Source organism: Melanerpes formicivorus, unplaced genomic scaffold (assembly GCF_026170545.1).
Source record: "Melanerpes formicivorus ecotype bairdi unplaced genomic scaffold, bMelFor1.0.p_v2 SCAF_54, whole genome shotgun sequence".
Lineage (NCBI taxonomy): Eukaryota > Metazoa > Chordata > Aves > Piciformes > Picidae > Melanerpes > Melanerpes formicivorus.
In genome coordinates, this window is record NW_027142406.1 from 1,862,063 (window position 1) to 1,884,144 (window position 22,082).

At 49.3% G+C, this 22,082-nt stretch overlaps 1 protein-coding gene across 3 annotated transcripts in view; it reads right to left on the minus strand.

The window, feature by feature from the left end:
- LOC137452478 (potassium voltage-gated channel subfamily A member 6-like) overlaps nucleotides 1-16,507 on the minus strand; it is a 29,013-nt gene extending 12,506 nt beyond the window's left edge. For 2 of the 3 annotated variants that reach the window (XM_068160916.1, XM_068160917.1), the window contains exons 1-2: nucleotides 8,532-16,507; nucleotides 8,147-8,236 (exon numbers count right to left, since the gene is read on the minus strand). In XM_068160916.1, the coding sequence (XP_068017017.1) occupies nucleotides 14,948-16,507 (1,560 nt within the window). In that variant the 3' untranslated portion in view covers nucleotides 8,147-8,236; nucleotides 8,532-14,947. The remainder of the gene's footprint in view (nucleotides 1-8,146; nucleotides 8,237-8,531) is intronic. The other variant, XM_068160918.1, reaches the window with a different exon arrangement.
- Nucleotides 16,508-22,082: the final 5,575 nt, after the last annotated feature.

Consider the following 22,082-nt stretch of genomic DNA (forward strand, 5'->3'; position numbering starts at 1 on the left):
AGCAGAGTGACAAGGAAGGGGCTTGCACTGAATATTTTGTGTCTGAGCCTGAAAGGCAGAAATCAGAGCAGCATGGCCAAAGCATTGGACCAAAGCCAACAGGGAGCCAGGTAGCAGCAGGATGAGTTACCGCTTGGCTATTTCACAAGCCTCATGCACAGGGCCAAACGTTTTTGCTGTGCCTGATCCCCACTGTCCATATGTCAGGTGCAACTGTGATGAGAGCAATAAAACACAGTGTCCTTAGGGACCAGAGGTGTGTCCCACCATGCCTGCCATTCTTTGGTATTACAGAATACAGAATTAAACCAGGTAGGAAAAGACCTTTGAGATCACCGAGTCCAGCCTATCACCCAACACCATCTCATCAGCTAAACCATGGCACCAAGTGCCTCATCCAGGCTCTTCCTAAACACTTCCACCTTTTTATTCCACCACTTTTTAAACACCTCCCTGGGCAGCCCATTCCAATGGCCAATCTCTCCTTTTGGGAAAAACTTCTTTCTAAGATCAAGCCTAAACCTCTCCTGGCACAGATTGAGACTGTATTAGGTAAGGGCAAGAAACCTGGGGAAGGGTTTGGAGCACAGCCCTATGAGGAGAGGCTGAGGGAGCTGGGGTTGCTTAGCCTGCAGAAGAGGAGGCTCAGGGGAGACCTTGCTCTCTACAACTCCCTGAACGGAGGTTGTAGCCAGGTGGGGGTTGGTCTCTTCTCCCAGGCAACCAGCACCAGAACAAGAGGACACAGTCTCATGCTGTGCCAGGGGAGGTTTAGGCTGGATGTTAGGAAGAAGTTCTTCCCAGAAAGAGAGATTGGCCATTGGAATGTGCTGCCCAGGGAGGTGGTGGAGTCACCATCACTGGAGGTGATGGGGTGGATGGGGTGCTTGGTGCCATGGTTTAGTTGATTAGATGGTGTTGGGTGATAGCTTGGACTTGATGATCTCTGAGGTCTTTTCCAATCTGGTTAATTCTATTCTATTCTATTCTATTCTATTCTATTCTATTCTATTCTATTCTATTCTATTCTATTCTATTCTATTCCATTCCATTCCATTCCATTCCATTCCATTCCATTCCATTCCATTCCATTCCATCCCATTCCCTTCAAGCCCTTCTAAACAGTCTCTCCCCAGCCTTCCTGTAGGTCCCCTTCAGATATTGAAATGTAGCTCTAAGGTCCTCCCAGAGCCTTCACGTCTCTAGGATAAGCAGCCCCAATTCTTTCAACCTGCCTTCACAGGAGAGGTGCTCCAGCCCCCTGATGATCTTCACAGCCCTCCTCTGGAGCTGCTTCAGGAGGTCCATGCCTCTCTTGTGTTGGGGACTCCAGAGCAGGATGCGATACTCCAGGTGAGGTCTCACCAGAGGAAAGTGGCAGAATCACCTCTCCATCTCTGCCCACACTTCTTTTGATGCAGCCCAGGCTGCCATTGGCCTTCTGGGTTGCAAGTGCACACTGCTGGCTCTTGTCCAGCTTCTCATTCCCAGCACCCCCAAGTCTTTTTCTGCAGGGCTGCTGTCAACTTCATCATCCCCCAGCTGGTATAGATATCAAGGGTTGCCCCAACTTATGTGCAGGACCTTACACTTCCTCTTCATGAACCTAACTAATAAGAAAACCCCTCACAGAATCACAGAATCACCAAGGTTGGAAGAGACCTCAAAGATCATCAAGTCCAACCTGTCACCACAGACCTCATGACTAAACAATGGCACCAAGTGCCACATCCAATCCCCTCTTGAACACCTCCAGGGGTGGTGACTCCACCACCTCCCACCACCTTTTGATGCAACTCACTAATAGAAGCAGAAATGCCAGGGCCAGAAGTACCAGTGGGTGAGCTTTTTCTTCTTCCTGCTGCATAGGTTACATGATTGGGGGATGGAGGATGGAGAGAAAAGCTGCATCAGCCTCCAAAACCCATTGCAGCTATAGCACAGCTGCAGCTGGCTCGATCAATAGGTATTCAGACATGTTCTATGGAAATGTTGATTAATGGTTACTGTGCAAAAGAAGAGCTCACTACTCATCATCTCTGAAATCCACTCAGCTAAGTGCTGATGGCAGTTCACAAACCTGGGCAGTTTCTTCTCTCAAGAGCCAACAAAGGGTGAGGTACAGCAAGCTGCACATAGCACCTTCTATTTCCAATCTTCCCAATGCACCCAGAAAAATCATCACTGATCATGCGGGGTGGTTTGGTGTTGGGGGTTTTCCCCTTCTTTCTTTCTCCTATTACATAATCTATGAGTAAAAAGATCCTAAGAGGTTAGCTGCTGATTGAAAACAGCTCAGAATTCATTACAACAGGCTCTAACAAGTCAGGCTTGCACTGGAAAAACACTCACACAGAATCACACAACTGTCAGGGTTGGAAGGGACCTCAAGGATCAGTCAGGACTTTAAGAGGTCCTATTATGATGACAGGCTGAGAGAGTTGGGGTTGTTCAGTTTGGGGAAGAGAAGGCTCTGAGGAGACCTTCTTGTGGCCTTCCAGTATCTGAAAGAGTCTGCAAGAAAGCTGGAGAGGGACTTCTTAGGGTTTCAGAGAGTGATAGGACTAGGGGGAGTGGATCTAAGCTAGAGGAGGGAAGATTCAGCTTGGATGTTAGGAAGAAGTTCTTCCCCATGAGGGTGGTGAGACACTGGCACAGGTTGCCCAGGGAGGTGGTGGAAGCCTCATCCCTGGGTGTTCTTAAGGCCAGGCTGGATGTCATTCTCAGCAACCTGATCTAGTCCCTGCCCATGGCAGGGGGGTTAGTACTAGTTCACAGAATCACAGAATTTGAGGGGCTGGAAGGGACCTCAAGAGATCATCCAGTTCAACCCCACTGCAAGAGCAGGATCACCTTTGAGTTGCAGAGAGGTTCCATCATTCTTTGCAACTATCTCAAGGGCGGCTGAAGCAAGGAAGGGGCAGCCTCTTCTCCTTGGTGGCAAGTGACAGAACCAGAGGAAATGGTTTGGAGCTGTGCCAGGGGAGGTTCAGGAGGAGCTTCTTCACAGTGAGAATCTGGAGAAGAGGAGGCTCAGGGGAGACCTTATTGCTCTCTACAACTACCTGAAGGGAGATTGTAGCCATGTGGGGATTGGACTCCTCTCCCAGGCACCCAGCACCAGAACAAGAGGACACAGTCTCAAGCTGCACCAGGGGAGGTTTAGGCTGGATGTTAGGAAGAAATTCTATACAGAAAGAGTGATTGGCCACTGGAATGTGCTGACCAGGGAGGTGGTGGAGTCTTCATCATTGGAGGTGTTTAGGAGGAGACTGGATGGTGTGCTTGGTACCATGGTTTAGTTGATTAGATGGTGTTGGGTGATAGGTTATATGCGATGATCTCAAAGGTCTCTTCCAACCCAGCCTATTCTATTCTATTCTATTCTATTCTATTCTATTCTATTCTATTCTATTCTATTCTATTCTATTCTATTCTATTCTATTCTATTCTAAAGCTACAGCTTTGATGCTGCTGCTTAGGTTGCTTCATTGCTACCTTCCATACTCTCAGCTCTGCTGCTGCTGTTTAAACAATACAAGGCCCTAATCACAGCATCACACAGAAGAGTCCGGGTTGGAAAGGACCTCCAAAGGTCATCTAATCCAGCCCCCAGTCCTCAAGGAACTCCTTTAAGAACCTCTCTCCTGTCTCACAGCGCATACTCATTCTGTTCTTGACTGACTCTGTTTCTTGTCTTCACCTTCACCTTCCTCACCTTAAGTGGTATTTTTCCATGCAGCATGCTAAAGACTTTTAAATGAAGCTTTCAGTCCAGTTTCAGAGAAGGCATGACTGAGATCAGCAGTGTTAGAGCTTGAAAGAAGTAGCCCAATCTGTTTAAACTTAGGATGCCCTGAAAATGGGGATTCTGAAACCAGCAGATGTATAGCCAACCTGCTAGGGCTGCACCATTTTTCACACAGCCATAAGAGCAAAAAAGACTGTAGGAGGAGTAGAGTTTGTCTCCATGTCTACCTCTGCTAGCCAAGGTCTTATGAAGGCTGAATTTACTTTTAAATAGATTTTGCTATGAAACACCAATTATTGGAATAAATGGTGATGGACAGAATGCAGAATTAACCAGGCTGGAGAAGAGCTTTGAGATCACCGAGTCCAACCCACCACCCAGCACCATCTCATCAACTAAACCATGGCACCAAGCACCCCATCCAGTCTCTTCCTAAACACCTCCAGTGATGGTGACTCCACCACCTCCCTGGGCAGCACATTCCAATGGCCAATCTCTCTTCCTGGGAAGAAATTCTTCCTAACATCCAACCTCAACCTCCCCTGGCACAGCTTGAGACTGTGTCCTCTTGTTCTGGTGCTGGTTGCTTGGGAGAAGAGACCAACCCCCACCTGGCTACAACCTCCTTGTTATTACACTCCCAAAGACTTGCTATTCCATTTTGCTAGCTTGAAAGCTACTCTATCTCCTTGGAAAACCTATCCAAGCAAGAGGAAGTTGATGGAAATTAAAATGGGATAGTGGTCATGAAGGCAGGTTTAGGCTGGATGTTAGGAAGAAGTTCTTCCCAGAAAGAGAGATTGGCCATTGGAATGTGCTGCCCAGGGAGGTGGTGGAGTCACCATCCCTGGAGGTGTTTAGGAGGAGACTGGATGGGGTGCTTGGTGCCATGGTTTAGTTGATTAGATGGTGTTGGGTGATAGGTTGGACTCGATGATCTCAAAGCTCTTTTCCAACCTGGTCTATTCTATTCTATTCTATTCTATTCTATTCTATTCTATTCTATTTCTATGAATCTAGGACCAGCAACTGCTCCACTCAGCATAGAGATCCTGGTGACAGCACACACCTCACACCAGCCTGACTTCTGTTCCAGCCAGGCACGTGAGTGTGATGTCAAGGACACAAAAGAGCTGAGCATGGCACAGCAGACAGATGCTTACCCTCCCCTTATGGTATGGTAATGGTGCACCTTCCTGAGAGCACTGTAGCAGCTAAGCTAAGCAAGCCTGTGGTCCAGTTCTGCTTTCACTGGGGATAAATTTGGAGTCACTTCACTGACGTCAGTGGAGTTATTCCAGAATGGCACCAGTGCAAAAGAGGGCAGCATCTGCTTCCTGAAAGTGGATGCCATCAAGCTAATCAAAACCAACAGATGCACCAAGGAGCAGCAAGAGGAGACAGTAATGCTCCACTTTCCTTGTAACATACCCTTTCATTTCTCTCCAGAGAATGGAGGAGAATGAACCAATTTGTGCTTCTGATGGTGTAAAATTCTATAAAGCCTTTTAGGTGCATGGACCCAATGTGGATCTACAATGCCTAAAGAGATCTGTTCTAGACAGCTGCACTTAAAACCCTCCTCTTTAGGCCTGGGTTTTCTCTTGCAACATACTGGGTATGCATTGCAAGGTTGCATTGCAAGGTTGCATTGCAAGGTTGCATTGCAAGGCTACTGGAGTGATTTCTGTGAGAAGCTTCCCCCATGTCATAGAATCATACAATCTTGAATTGTCAGGGTTGGAAGGGACCTCAAGGATCAGCCAGTTCCAAACCCCCTGCTGTGAGCAGGGACACCTCACACTACAGCAGGTTGCTCACAGCCACATCCAGCCTGGCCTTAAAAACCTCCAGGGATGAGGCATCGACCACCTACCTGGGCAACCTGTGCCAGTGTCTCACCACCCACATGGGGAAGAACTTCTTCCTAACATCCAATCTCAATCTACCCACTTCTATTTTTTTTTCCATTCCCCCTGTCACTCTCTGACACCCTAAAAAGTCATGGGCTGCCAAGGGAGGTGGTGGAGTCACCATCCCTGGAGGTGTTTAGGAAGAGACGGGATGGGGTGCTGGGTGCCATGGTTTAGTTGATTAAATGGTGTTGGATGATAGCTTGGACTTGATGATCTCAAAGGTCTCTTCCAACCTGGTTAATTCTATTCTATTCTATTCTATTCTATTCTATGCTATTCTATGCTATGCTATGCTATGCTATGCTATGCTATGCTATGCTATGCTATGCTATGCTATTCTGTTCCGTTCCATTCCATTCCATTCCATTCTATTCCATTCCATTTTATGGGAAACCTTCATCTTCATTCAAAACATCACTGAAAGTTCATTAAGTCCTTCTTTAGCTTCAATTTCCCTGAGGGAATATTAAGTTATTCAAGCAGTGGTATAAAGCTTTGGAAAACCCTTTGTCAAAACATGCTATAAACCACAAATGTTTCAGTTTAATTACCCAATAAACTGACAGTTTTAATTGGTACTGTTGACCTCAGAATAGGTGACTCCACCACCTCCCTGGGCAGCACATTCCAATGGCTAACAACTTTCTCTGTGAAGAACTTTCTCCCCACCTCCAGCCTAAGCATCTCCTGGCGCAGCTTGAGACTGTATCCTCTTGTTCTGGTGCTGGCTGCCTGGGAGAAGAGACCAACCCCCACCTGGCTACAACCTCCCTTCAGGTAGTTGTAGAGAACAAGAAGGTCTCCCCTGAGTCTCCTCTTTTCCAGGCTAAGCAACCCCAGCTCCCTCAGCCTCTCCTCACAGGGCTGCGCTCCAAACCCCTCCCCAGCTTTGTTGCCCCTCTCTGGACACCTTCCAGCAACTCAACATCTTTCCTAAACTGAGGAGCCCAGAACTGGACACAGTACTGAGGACTAAGCCTTTGCATTCTGCAAGCACCTGCTGCCCTCCTTAACTTTATGTGCAAAGCAGATGAGTTCAAGGCAGGAATTTGACTGTGACCCTTCTGATATTATGGCTACAAATGTCTTCAGAAGAGGATTGGTTTGAGTGTGAGCTCCAAAGAGCAAAGACAAAGAGCTCAGACTGTGCTTCTGGTGACAGCAAATGTTACAGGGCTGCAGCTGAGGGCAGAAGCTTTCAGTCTTAAGCTTCTCTATGAATTTGTCTGCACATTGCCACCCCTGGGAAATAAATCAAATCAAATAAAATAAAATCATAGAATCACAGAATCAATAAGGTTGGAAAAGACCTCAAAGATCATCGAGTCCAACCTGTCACCCAACACCTCCTCACTACTAGACCATGGCACCAAGTGCCACATCCAATCCCTTTTTGAGCACCTCCAGGGACAGTGACTCCACCACCTCCCTGGGCAGCACATTCCAATGGCTAACAACTCTCTCTGGGAAGAACTTTCACCAAATATAAATCTATCCAATAGAAAATAAACAAAACAAAACAAATTAAAATTAAACAAACTAATAATAAGCTAAAATAATATAATAGATAACATAAAATAATACCATAACAAGGAGGGAAGGGAGGGGAAGGGGAAGGGAAGGGGAAGGGGAAGGGGAAGGGGAAGGGGAAGGGAGGGAAGGGAAGGGGAAGGGAAGGGAAGGGGAAGGGGAAGGGGAGGGGGAAGGGGAGGGGGGAAGGGGAAGGGGGAGGGGGAAGGGGAAGGGGAAGGGGAAAGGGGAAGGGAAGGGGAAGGGGAAGGGGAGGGTGAGGGGAAGGGGAAGGGGAAGGGAAGGGGAAGGGGAAGGGGAAGGGGAAGGGGAAGGGGAAGGGGAAGGGGAAGGGGAAGGGGAAGGGGAAGGGGAAGGGGAAGGGGAAGGGGAAGGGGAAGGGGGAGGGGTGGGGAGGGGAAGGGGAAGGGGAAGGGGAAGGGGAAGGGGAAGGGGAAGGGGAAGGGGAAGGGGAAGGGGAGGGGAGGGGAGGGGAGGGGAAGGGAAGGGGGGGAAGGGGGAGGGGAGGGGAGGGGAGGGGAGGGGAGGGAAGGGAAGGGAAGGGAAGGGAAGGGAAGGGAAGGGAAGGGAAGGGAAGGGAAGGGAAGGGAAGGGAAGGGAAGGGAAGGGAAGGGAAGGGAAGGGAAGGGAAGGGAAGGGAAGGGAAGGGAAGGGAAGGGAAGGGAAGGGAAGGGAAGGGAAGGGAAGGGAAGGGAAGGGAAGGGAAGGGAAGGGAAGGGAAGGGAAGGGAAGGGAAGGGAAGGGAAGGGAAGGGAAGGGAAGGGAAGGGAAGGGAAGGGAAGGGAAGGGAAGGGAAGGGAAGGGAAGGAAGGAGGGAAGGGAAGGGAAGGGAAGGGAAGGGAAGGGAAGGGGAAATAAAATAAAAATGAAAGTAAAAATAAAAACATGCTGCTCTTATTTTTGTTAATATAAAGAGAAGGTTAACTTTGCTGAGTTGGGGCTGACTTACTTGGAATCAGTTCAGATGAGAGTTTTTTGGGAAAGCTGTGGTCAACTCCTGTTGTAACCTGCAGGTCTTTCCCTGGTGAGGAAACAGGACCTCAAGAAAAGAGGAAACAGAAATAAGCACTTTAACGAATAGCACAGAAGATTGAAGCTGAAGCCTGGTATCAACCAAGGTAGTTGCATGAAATGGGGTTTTGCCAGCTTGAATCAGCAGATGGGGAGGATCTGGCTCACACTACCTTTTTGTAGCTGACAAGTATCTTTCTTTCTTCACCTCGAATCAGATTCTCCCTTTAGGCTGCAAATCTTAATTAGGAAATTCTTCCTCATTAATTGCAAGAAACTCTTTCAGTTGTTAATAAAATTCACAGAAGAAAAAGAAGCCTTACCTACTTCTGCTATGGCAGCAGGCACAGGAGCTGTCTGTTCCTTTGCTCTTAGAGTTGATGCTGATCTTTCCATCGCTTCAGTCCTTACCCTGCCTCTTGCTGCCCTGAATTTCCCTTTTCCTCATCTTCTTTGTCTCCATATGGACCTCTGCACACCTGAACGAGGAGGCCTAAGAGAGAACACCAAGCCTGGTCCCCTTCACCTCCTCAGCTGCTGTAGCAGTGAATTTTGATCCATGAGAGCTGGATCAAAAGCAACAGGGCCAAACCAGAAAATTGCTCAGAAATCCCCAATTGCTACAAGAGCAGAAGAGGAATTTCATCTTGGAGGTAAATGCAGGACTCCACTGGTAACGTAGCCTCTGAAATACTGCAGAACAGCTCTTCAAGCCTTTCATGCTTACAGTCTCTTAGATGATTGATGAATTGCTGATTAAAAAAACAAAAAAAGGAGAAAAAAATAGTGTGTCCTCAGCAGAAATCTTCCTTTCTTTCCTCCCCTACATCCATCAAGATGATTTCTGCCCTCTCCTGCTCTGCTGCAAAACATCCTGCGGGACCATTTTCCAGGGAACTGGCTGTCACAGGAAAACCCAAGGGCTCAGGAAAGAGCAACAGTCACTTCTGCAGCAAAACTGGGGGTGGTTTGGTTTTCATGTGAAGCTTTGGCTGGTAGTCCTTGTCCCCAGGCACCCAAATGACACTTACATTCACAGAACAGTTGCCCCTCAGCTGCTTGACTGTGGCTGCTCAGATTGTCCTTCACACACTCCCCATCTCTGTGTGCAAGGATAAAACATGTTCCTGTCTCCTGGTTTGCACTCTCTTGCTTTCAAGTGATAGCAAATGTTGCCCCTCAGCTGCTTGACTGTGGCTGCTCAGATTGTCCTTCACACACTCCCCATCTCTCTGTGTGCAAGGATAAAACATGTTCCTGTCTCCTGGTTTGCACTCTCTTGCTTTCAAGTGATAGCAAATGTTGCCCCTCAGCTGCTTGACTGTGGCTGCTCAGATTGTCCTTCACACGCTCCCCATCTCTGTGTGCAAGGATAAAACATGTTCCTGTCTCCTGGTTTGCACTCTCTTGCTTTCAAATGATGGCAAATGTTGCCCCTCAGCTGCTTGACTGTGGCTGCTCAGATTGTCCTTCACACACTCCCCATCTCTGTGTGCAAGGATAAAACATGTTCCTGTCTCCTGGTTTGTACTCTCTTGCTTTCAAATGATGGCAAATGTTGCCCCTCAGCTGCTTGACTGTGGCTGCTCAGATTGTCCTTCACACACTCCCCATCTCTGTGTGCAAGGATAAAACATGTTCCTGTCTCCTGGTTTGCACTCTCTTGCTTTCAAATGATGGCAAATGTTGCCCCTCAGCTGCTTGACTGTGGCTGCTCAGATTGTCCTTCACACGCTCCCCATCTCTCTGTGTGCAAGGATAAAACATGTTCCTGTCTCCTGGTTTGCACTCTCTTGCTTTCAAGTGATAGCAAATGTTGCCCCTCAGCTGCTTGACTGTGGCTGCAAAGATTGTCCTTCACACGCTCCCCATCTCTGTGTGCAAGGACACAGAGATAAAACATGTTCCTGTCTCCTGGTTTGCACTCTCTTGCTTTCAAATGATGGCAAATGTTGCCCCTCAGCTGCTTGACTGTGGCTGCAAAGATTGTCCTTCACACGCTCCCCATCTCTGTGTGCAAGGATAAAACATGTTCCTGTCTCCTGGTTTGCACTCTCTTGCTTTCAAATGATGGCAAATGTTGCCCCTCAGCTGCTTGACTGTGGCTGCTCAAATTGTCCTTCACACGCTCCCCATCTCTGTGTGCAAGGATAAAACATGTTCCTGTCTCCTGGTTTGCACTCTCTTGCTTTCAAATGATGGCAAATGTTGCCCCTCAGCTGCTTGACTGTGGCTGCTCAGATTGTCCTTCACACGCTCCCCATCTCTGTGTGCAAGGACACAGAGATAAAACATGTTCCTGTCTCCTGGTTTGCACTCTCTTGCTTTCAAGTGATGGCAAATGTTGCCCCTCAGCTGCTTGACTGTGGCTGCAAAGATTGTCCTTCACACACTCCCCATCTCTGTGTGCAAGGATAAAACATGTTCCTGTCTCCTGGTTTGCACTCTCTTGCTTTCAAGTGATGGCAAATGTTGCCCCTCAGCTGCTTGACTGTGGCTGCTCAGATTGTCCTTCACACGCTCCCCATCTCTGTGTGCAAGGACACAGAGATAAAACATGTTCCTGTCTCCTGGTTTGTACTCTCTTGCTTTCAAATGATGGTTAACTGTTTGCCTGGAGCTGGGCAGGACAGTTGTACGTGACATAAGGTGATGGAATTACCTTCAGGAAGCTGTAAAGGTAAGGTACTAATAGCTAGGAAGTGAAAATATTCAACGAGTGCTTTTGCTTGTAGCCCAAGTCACCGACTAGAGAGGAACAGTCTGGGAGGTTGTTATGGAAACAAGTCCCTGGAGGCACCTACTTTGCTTCACAAGGATGTGCTCTGCCTTCAAAAGGAAACAGCCAGAGAGATTTGTATTTTTGACCATCCAGGAGCGAGAGCTAAATGCTGAGAATTTGAGGTAAGATTTCAGGAAGCACCTCAGGGATTGGGTGACACCAGGCCTTTTCTAAGGTCAACAGCATGGGTGCCACTATGTCACTTCAGACACTTGGGAAAAAAAAAAACTAAAACCTGAAGGCTCCTGAAAGAAAAAGTCAAATTTCAAAAGTTCAATAGTATGCAGTGGGACTTCACTGCCTTGATTTTTAAGGAGATGCTCAGAGAACCATAGAATCATAGAATTGTTAGGGTTGGAAGAGACATCAAGGATCATCTAGTTCCAACCCCCCTGCCATGGGCAGGGACACCTCACACTACAGCAGGTTGCTCACAGCCACATCCAGCCTGGCCTTACAAACCTCCAGGGATGAGGCTTCCACCACCTCCCTGGGCAACCTGTGCCAGTGTCTCACCACCCTCATGGGGAAGAACTTCCTAACATCCAATCTCAATCTACCCATTTCTAGCTTTTTTCCATTCCTCCTAGTCCTATCCTGACACCCTAAAAAGTCCCTCCCCAGCTTTAAGAACTTACAGGCTTAAACACAAATCCCTAGGTTACAACTTCCAAGCTTCTGGTGGATCTCAAAGGTCTCTTCTAACCTGGTTAATTCTATTCTATTCTAGTCTAGTCTTTCTGTTCTATTCTATTCTATTCTATTCTATTCTATTCTATTCCTGTTTTCCACATTTTCCTTTGCACTTTCTAGTCACAGCTGGAAAAAGGTGGCTGGCAAAAACTGCACAAAGCTGTTTGCAGCAAGGTTCCTCCACACCAGTGCTCTGTATACACACGTGCATGTGTCCACGTGTCCGGGCGCAAGCAACACCCCAGCCAGAAGCTCACAGCTGAGTTTCACCTGAGAGCAGGGTATCTCTTTTAAAAGAACATCTCTTTACAAGACAAGCTGGGCCACCAATATTTTGTCTCACATATGTGCCAGAGACTCCATGCCCAGCTGGTCTGCTAGCGCTGGTTGGGAGAACAACCTGTTCTGAGCGGGGAGGGCTCCTGCCTGGAGGGGGCAATGGGGTCAGGCCCAAGGGATGAAACAAGCAGAGGAATTTTCTGACGTAGGCTCAGTGTGCCTCATGCTGCCTCCTGAACTTGTGCTTAACCTGAGGTTTTTTATATCTTGCTTTGGGGGAACTTTGATCAGCTGATACAGTCAGGCACAAAATAACCCCAAACATGGGCATTCTGCTAGGAGACAGCAGCAGCCTTCCAACACCCCTCTCACACAGCAGGTTCTCTTGCTAGTTTCTAGTGCATCTGCTAGAGCAACACAGCATTTGAGAGAGTCAGAAAAGATTTCATGCTAGGGCCCCTGGAACACAACTGAGAACAGCAGCAGCTTTTTACTGAAGTAACTCAACAGCCAAGACAACTTTATGCACAAAATCGACAGAGATGCCACATGCTGGTCCTTCCTCGGCCCCTCTTACTCACCAGGGTTTCTGACTCAGTGACTGGTGACATGCTTCAAGGGATGCAATGTAGCTCCCAAGGCTCAGACAACCACAGGCATTTGCCACAGTCCCAATGAAGCAAAGAGGAATTAGGCACCTATGCAATCAGGGAAACTCCTCAGCTAACAGAGCCCTCACCCCGCCAGACTTGTATCTCCCAGGCTGACCTGCAGTTAACTGAGACAAGTGGCATTTTGCTCCTCTTATCAGCAAAAGGGAAAGCAGAGATTTTAGTCTAATGGCTGTGCACTGAACCCAAGAGAGAACCCTGCACATTAAAAACCTTTGAGAAGACAACAGGACTCTGGAGAGCTGCAGCAGTTAGGATTTACACAAACAACTTCTCCTGTACGACAAGGGCCCAGATGGGGAGAGGCCACAATAAAAGCACTGTAGGCAGGGAGCCAGATCTCAAGACAACTGAAAAAACAAACAGAGCAACAAAGATGCAAACAGATCCTGCCTCACAACCAGTCCTGTAGTCAGTTCTGACTATAGTAAGGTCGATGCCTTTACCATTCTTAGCTTTATGGTTCCAAATAATGGAAGAAGGCATAATCTACACACATAGATAAAACATATTCAATCTATTTTTGCATCTTGATATTATGCCTGGTTTATGTGTTACATGCAACATGTAGTGCCTTCTAACATGCATATCATACAGCATGGTGCAAGGTATTAATGGCTGCTTTCATACACACAGGTGAAGGCAGAAACCACGCTTGGATTTGAAACAGGAAAGGCCTTTTCCTTGCAGGAACAGAATCTGAAAGCATCCATTTGCTCCTCGTCACAGACTGGCAGCATTTGGAGACATGTTTAAAGTTAGATGTAAGGCAGAGCTGATTTAAAAATAATAATAATAATAATAATAAATTATCTGGGAAGCAAAATGGGCATCTCAAGCTGCAAATATTTCTGGTCCCTGGGAAAACCCAGCACTGCAGGCCAAACTATGCAATTTGCCTTGCTAGCATAAACTGCTCTCAGAAAGCCTAGAGCACACAAAAGACATTGCTGTGCTGCCTGTCTCATGCAAAACCACACTGCTGTCTCTTCTACCCACGAAACACCAAGAACTGGCTAGACCAGTGATACAGCAAAAGCATCTCTTCAAGGCTGTTTCTCCTCGCATTTGGAAGGCCTGGGGCACGCTGTTGGATTTGTGCAGATGGCTGAGGGGAGCTTGTACCTGTTCCAGTCTGAGCTTCAAACGCTGACACGCTTAACCCGGGGCATGCTGTTGGATTTGTGCAGATGGCTTAGGGAAGCTGGTACCTGTTCCAGTCTAAACTTCCAAGGCTGACACGCTTACCCTGGGGCAATTTATGCCTGTGACCTGCTAAATCAGTGCAGTTTTACAGACAGCACCAAGTGCAGCTGTCTGTGGTCAGGGCTTTTCAGCAACGTCAACAAAATACCAGCAACAAAACTTCCCTCAGCTATGAGAAATGCTTCAGCACAAACACAGTGGTGCTCACGTGCCTGAATACAGAACTGGGTATCTGAAGCATAAAGAACATCTCCTGAAATGCTACTGTGTGGACACAAGCTGAAGAGAAAACAGAAAGAATTTACTCCAACGTGCCTTGCATCAGAAGGCACTTACCACTCTGAAGAGTAAGCTGGTACTATGAAAGCCAGTTAACATCAGGGCACTGGCACAAATAAGGCTGAAATAAGCTCAAAGCACAGAGAATCTTCATCAAGCCTGTTGCTTTCTACAAGCCTGGGTTTGGTAAATGGTATGTAGTTCACAAGCAGCAAAGAGCTTTCAGAACTATGCACCTCCTCTGAAACACAAACCAAGAGGATCTTCAGCATGCCAAAGGCTGCAAAGAAGGCAGGCATCTGCTTGCCGACTTTCCCCTACAGCTGCAGAACTGACTGAGATGCTGGCTCCAGCGTTTCCATTATTCAAAGGCAATGGCATGGCAGGCGCGACTGATCACAGAGCCAAGGGCACTGCGCTGGCACAGGAACTGAGGGCACAGCTTGAGCCAGATGTTTGTAGCCCCTTTAACTGTTTACCCCCTGCTGAATCCTTCAGCTGAAGTAGCGGCGAGGGCTTCTCTGCCGGCGGAGTAGCAAGGCTAGGTTTGAGAGCAAACATCGGCTTGAAGCAGTCTTCAAAAACGGACAAAGAAATTCACGGGGATGACAGCTAGCACTCCACGGAACAAAGCAAGAACATTTCCGGCTGCACACGGCAATGAGGAACAGCAAATCGAGCCAGAAGAGCCCATTATCACAATCATCCTGTTTACGGTGTCACAATTCACAGTCTGGCATCTAAATGCTGAATAGATCCAGCTGCTAGAAGGAAGACGGCTGCGCAGCAGCTGGCAGCTCTGTGCCTGGACCCAGGGTAACAAAACTGATCACACCTCCGTCAGCATTTTCTTCTCTTTATAGCCTTGGTTGTTGGGAGGAATGAAATTGGAGTATTTCATGGACTCCAGGTCTTCTGCTTCCAGGAATTCAGATTTGCTAAGGGATTGGTTGCTGTCCCCCTTCTTGGGCTCAGAGAAGGGTGACTGCTGCTGGCCACAGGTGACGTGGGTGTACTGGCACTGCTCTTCGTGGTCAGTCTCTCGGTGGTAGAAGTAGTTGAAGTTGGACACGATGACAGGGACAGGCAGGGCGATGGTGAGCACACCTGCGATGGCACACAGGGAACCCACAATCTTGCCACCAATTGTCATGGGATACATGTCCCCGTAGCCCACAGTGGTCATGGACACCACTGCCCACCAAAAGGCATCAGGGATGCTAGTGAACAGGGAGTCGGGGTCATCAGTCTCTGCAAAGTAGACAGCACTGGAGAAGAGGATCACCCCAATGAAGAGGAAGAAGATGAGAAGGCCCAGCTCCCTCATGCTGGCCTGGAGAGTCTTCCCCAAGATCTGCAGCCCCTTGGAGTGCCTGGAGAGCTTGAAGATCCTGAAGACTCTGACCAAGCGGATGACTCTGAGGATGGCCAGGGACATGGCTTGCTGCTGGCCCCCATTGTTGCTGCTGCTGCCAGGCTGCTGCTTCTGCTGCTGCTGCTGGGCCAGCTCGGTGCCCAGGGTGATGAAGTAGGGGATGATGGCCACAATGTCAATGATGTTCATGATGTTGCGCGAGAACTCGGGCTTGCTGGGGCAGGCGAAGAAGCGGACGAGGAGCTCAAAGGAGAACCAGATGATGCATAAGGTCTCTATGAGGAAGAAAGGGTCGGTGAAGAAGGGGCCGGCGCCGGCGGCGGGGTGCAGGGGCGGTGGAGTCCCACTCGGCGGCGGTGGCGGTGGCAGCAGCAGCGCCTCGTCGCTCAACGGCGCCGCCTCCCCGAAGTCGGGCTGGGTGCCCTTGGGCTCCTGTCGAAACTCGGGCAGGGTCTCCAGGCAGAAGATGACGATGGAGATGAGGATGACCAGCACGGAGACAATGGCGATGGCCCGGGCTGGCCCGGAGCTCTCAGGGTACTCAAAGAGCAGCCAGACCTGGCGCTGGAAGTGGTGCTGGGGCAGGGGCTTCTCTTCTTCTGGAATGAAACCCTCGTCCTCCCGGAAGGTCTCGATGGCCTCTTGGCCCAATTGGTAGAAGCGAATCTCCTCCAGGAAGATGTCGAGGGGCACATGGACCGGCCGGCGGAGCCGCCCCCCGGACTGGTAGTAGTAGAGGATGGCGTCGAAGCTGGGCCGGTTGCGGTCGAAGAAGTACTCGTTGCGGAGCGGGTCGAAGTAGCGGACTCGGCGACTGGGGTCGCCCAGCAGCGTGTCGGGGAAAATGGAGAGGGTCCGCAGCTGCGTCTCGAACCGCAGCCCGGAGATGTTGATCACCAGCCGCTCACTGCTGCAGCAGCTGCCGCCGCTCCGCTCCTCACCCGCCGCCTCCGCCTCCGTCTCGCCGCCGCCCGCCCGCGGGGCCGCCAGCGCCAGCGGCTCCTCCGCCCGCATCCTGCCGGCTCTGTCCTGCCGCCGCCGCCGTAGCCTTTGGTCCCCTCGCCTTCAGAGCACACCGCCGCCGCCACCCGCCGCCATCCGCCCGCAGCCCTGCTGCCACCGCCGCCCGCCCCGCGCCCCGCCTGTTGCGCCCCGGTGCGGCCGCGCTCGCCCAGTGGCGGCTCCGCGGGACTCCTGGCTCCGACTCCTCCGTGCTCTGCCCGGCGCCGGGGCTCCGCGCCGCTGCACGGCGCGCCCGGCTCTGCCCTCCCCGCCGCGTACACACACACACGGGAGGGGGGGAGAACGGGGAGGAGAGGGAGGGGGACGAGCACACGCACACACACACGGTTCCACGGAGGGAGGGAGACGGGGGGGGGCCGACGCAGACACACGCGCCCCTGAGCAGAGGCGCACACGGACACGGACAGACAGAGAGACATAGGCAGATAGAGGCAGCGCCCCCACGGACGCGCTCAGATGCAGGCAGCTGCCCGCTCCCACACAGCGAGACACATGCACGCACCCGCGGACGTGCACGGGGGCTAGAGCTCGCCCCCCGCCCGCAGCAGCCCCAGCTCAGGGTCGTCGGGCTTTTTGGGAGAGGTACCCCCCGAGAAGATCCCGCTGCGAGCTGCAACTCTCCGGCCAGCAGCTTCGCGACAGCTTGCCCAAGGGGTGGCACCGCCCCGGCCCTTCTTTTCTGCCACCCTTCCAGGATGAAAACTTGCCCCTGCCCCTTCTTCAGTCAAAACCCTGACGGGGACTGTCACACGCCGCCGGCTCCGGTCAGTGCTCGGAGCTCAGCAGTGGAACCCGGGAGACCTCGGTGTTGTTCCTGTCCCTGCCGCAGGCTTGTAGTTGACCTTGAGCGAGTCGCTCCATGCCTGTGGCTCGCGGACCTCCATTTATAAATGTCATTGCCATGGATGCAAGCACGGCAGTGGCATCGGACCATCCACACATGGAGACAACCCTGTCACACGGTGAACAGTGCAGCTGGGGATGGGTGCAGGTAAATGCAGTTTCTCTCCTCTCATTTGCGGTGGATAGAGCTTGCCCCTTCTTCCAGGTACTAACCCGGTGAGCTTGCTCATTTTTGTGTCAGCACTTAGGCTCCCTGAGAGCCAAAGCTGTATTTCACGGGCAGGCTACCAGTTCTTTTGGCTTTAGAAACCTGTGGCTTGCTACAGCTGTGTCATTCTTGGCATCTGGAAGCACAGAGAAACCCACGACAGTGTACTTCCTGCCTCTGGAAATGGGGCTAACAGGTGAAGCTGCTTCCACCCTTTCCAGGACAAAAGTCTTTCATTGCCTTGAAAGCCTTTTGTCAGCACTAAATATTATTAACCAGGCTTTTATCATCATGGCATTCAATGCCTCCTGCTGGCTGGGAGCCATATGCTTAGCCTACACTCTATCTTAGCAGCACAGACCTAGAAGAAAACATTCCCCTCTTCACCCCTCCTCCTGATTCCTCTCTAACTAGCTGGAAATATTCAGATACTTCAGGCTCCGGACATTTTGACCGGCTGCCTGTGGCTGCCTCGTTTGGCTGTGTCCTCAGGAAGGAGGTGAATGTGATTTAAATGTCCCTTAATGCTTTCTTTCCTCTCTCACTCATTAGCGCTGAAGATGGCTGGTGCAACACGAAGAAGCCCTTTTGGTTTGGTTGTTTTCTCATTTGTGTGAAGATGGCTGTCACACAGGGAGGCACATTTTTCTTCATCTTATACATTATTAGGGCATGGCAAGCAGATGAAAAATACTTGGTGGGGGGGGTGGGAATACACCTTTTAACAATAAATAAATAAATAATGGCAGCAGTGTTTAGCTTTGCTATAGTCAAAGGCTTCTTGCTGACATTCCATTATTCTCCCCCCCCCCCCCCCAATTATTATGATGAATTATTCATTGAGGGGACTATTTCAAACGTAATGATGATTTATTCATTCACATGGCTAGCTGTTGAGGAAAAAAGAAAACACAACAAACCACCTTTTGGGAGGGATGGAAAAGCTCCTGAGGTTTGTAAGAGGATCCAGGGTATGCCTGCACTGCAATCACGGCTGTGACAGAGCTCATCTTGTACTGGCTTTAAAGGAGGAAGCCTCGAGCAGCGTTAGTAGAGACGGTGTGGAGCTCCACAGTGGTTTGCAGGACGATTTTCCCAGCCCACGCAAACATTTTGTGCTGCCACAGCTCTGCTCTTCACGCCACCTGAGCTATGACTGAGGTGCCTCCACGCAGGCTGCCGTCCCACCCCACCATGTCGGTGCTCTCTGCTTACCTCCTACCACACACAGTCCATCTCTGAGTGGGCACCACCTGTGCTTGCTGCTGAAAGCCCTTCAGAAGTCGCTGCATTTCCTTCTGTGCTGCACCTCAGGCTCAGCACTAAACCCATGAGCCTTTGCAACCTGCAGCTAAACTCTTTTTAGCTCACAGCCTGTTCCCAACCTGATCCACGCCACGCTGCCTGTAGAGCCGCGCCCCTCACTTCTATATTAAGAGGCGATGCCAGCTGCCACCATTCAGCCTCCGTGTGGATCTTGCTTGGCCAGCATCTTGCAGCAGCACACGGTTTTCAAAGCTGGAGAGCAACGGCAAGGATGATCCAGGCATCTCAAGAGAGAGAGACGAGAGGTGAATCCCAAAGCAGCCCTCCAGAAAGCCACACAGCAGTACCATAACACTCTGAGTGATTTGGCTTCTAGGTCTGAAACCAGCTCCACAAGGTTAATGCTACCTAAAGGTGCCAATAAGCTTCTCTTTGAGAGAGTGATGGAGGCCCTTTCCCTGGAGATGTTTAAGGTGAGGCTCAACGAGGCCCTGGGCAGCCTGATCTAGTTGGGGATGTCCCTCCTGACTGCAGGGAAGTCACACTGGATGACCTTTGGAGGTCCCTCTGGCCTGGACTGTTTGATGATTCTGTATGTTCACATCCTCCAAGCTCAGGGAATAGAATAGAATAGAATAGAATAGAATAGAATAGAATAGAATAGAATAGAATAGAATAGAATAGAATAGAATAGAATAGAATAGGAATAGACTAGACTAGACTAGAATAGGACTAGACTAGACTAGACTAGACTAGACTAGAATAGAATAGAATAGAATTAACCAGGTTGGAAAAGACCCTTGAGATCATCAAGTCCAAAATATCATCCAACACCATCTAATCAACTAAGCCATGTTTTGCTTATATTACATTCAGCCATATCCAAAGAAGAGACCCTGAGAAAAAGAAACGATCCTTCATATCTGCAGCAACTTTAATGGGCTGTGGATCCCTGAACTCATGCATCAACATCTCAACATGCCACCTAGGAGGTACAACATAGCCTCCCACAGGCTTGAGGTCCTGAGGCAGAATTCTTCTTCCAGCAGCCAAAATGTTCCACATGTTGAAGCAATCTCAGTGGTCTAAAAAAAGATCCACAACCAGGGAGAGCAGAAAAATGTAACAGCTGGCAAAGCATCTCCATTTGAGATGACCATTTGCATTTATGCACAGCACCAATTACAGCCAACTTCATACCACTCCACTTGCTCAGAGTCATAAATCCACAAATGAGAGTGCTAAACAGGAGAGTGGAGCAGAATCAGCTGGTGACCTGAAGCTGGTAGACACATCACTCAGAAACAGAAGGTCTGGAGACCTTATTGCTGTCTACAACTACCTGAAGGGAGGTTGTAGCCAAGTGGGAGTTGGTCTCTTCTCCCAGGCAAACAGCACCAGAACAAGAGGACACAGACTCAAGCTATGCCAGGGGAGGTTTAGGTTGGATGTTAGGAAGAAGTTCTTCATTGAAAGAGAGATTGGCCATTGGAATGTGCTGCCCAGGGAGGTGGTGGAATCACCATCACTGGAGGTGTTTAGGAAGAGACTGGCTGGGGTGCTTGGTGCCATGGTTTAGTTGATGAGGTGGTGTTGGGTGATAGGTTGGACTCAGTGATCTCAAAAGTCTCTTACAACCTGGTTAATTCAATTCTATTCTATTCTATTCCTGCTTTGTAGTCTTACCAGAAACCAGGAACAAACTTGTTTATTACCATCCTCTCAGGCATCAGAGCAACCAGGTGATCTGATATCAAATGTTAATAGCCAAATTCATAGAATAATAGAATAATAGAATCATAGAATCAATAAGGTTAGAAAAGACCTCAGAGATCATCAAGCCAAACCTGTCACCCAAGACCTCATGACTACTAAACCATGGCTTCAAGTGCCACATCCAGTCCCTCTTCACCCTAGTCTGAGTGAAGGTGAGGGTCTGAAATATGTCTCTCTTCTTCTGGCTGGATGCTAGACACACCCATGGTAGGAAAGAGGACTTCCCTGAATACAGGAAGTGAAACATTGGCTTTTGTGTTCACTTCACATTATAAGAGGCAAGAAAATATACAAAGACTTCTCAATTGTGCCCCTGAAGGCCTTGAAGCATCAAATGGAAATGGGATGAGTAGGGTTCAGGTGTCTAACAATACCATGTACCATCACTCTGCAGTGTCCATGGAACGGAATGGAATGGAATAGAAAGAATGGGATAGGATAGGATAGGATAGGATAGGATAGGATAGGATAGGATAGGATAGGATAGGATAGGATAGGATAGGATAGGAGAATAGAATAGAATAGAATAGAATAGAATAGAATAGAATAGAATAGAATAGAATAGAATAGAATAGAATAGAATTAACCAGGTTGGAAAAGACCTCAGGGATCATCAAGTCCAACCTATCACCCAACACCATCTCATTAACTAAACCATGGCACCAAGCACCCCATCCAGTCTCTTCATAAACACCTCCAGGGATGGTGACTCCACCACCTCCCTGGGCAGCACATTCCAGTGGCTAACAACTCTCTCTGGGAAGAACTTTCTCCTCACCTCCAGCCTAAACCTCCCCTGGCACAGCTTGACACTGTGTCCTCTTGTTCTGGTGCTGGTTGCCTGGGAGAAGAGACCAACCCCCACCTGGCTACGACCTCCCTTCAGGTAGTCGTAGAGAGCAAGAAGGTCTCCCGTGAGTCTCCTCTTCTCTAGGCTAAGCAACCCCAGCTCCCTCAGCCTCTCCTCACAGGGCTGTGCTCCAGACCCCTCCCCAGCTTTGTTGCCCTTCTCTGGACACCTTCCAGCAACTCAACATCTTTCCTAACCTGAGGAGCCCAGAACTGGACACAGGACTCAAGGTGTGGCCTAAGCAGTGCTGAGTCCAGGGGCAGAATGACCTCCCTTTTCATCATGGGATTAAAAGCATCCTGGCCTGCCAGATGGTCACAAATTTAGGCTCACAACACAACCCTGTCCTGTGTTTGCCCATGAATGAGTAGGTCAGAAGATAATAGCATTCTGCAGACCCATCACCAGAAAAAGGAAGAAGGATATTGCAGTTTATTTGCTAGGCAGCTTAGAATTACTGAGGCATAGAAACACTGCATCTAACTTCAGGTTCTGCAGTGCCAGACACAACTACTTTTAGATGTCTGTCCACCCTTCATCTGGATTTTGTCATCTTTGGGTTCTATTCAAGACTTTTTGCTCCATCATTCAATTTCCATTCAATTTTCATCCCTTAATTGATT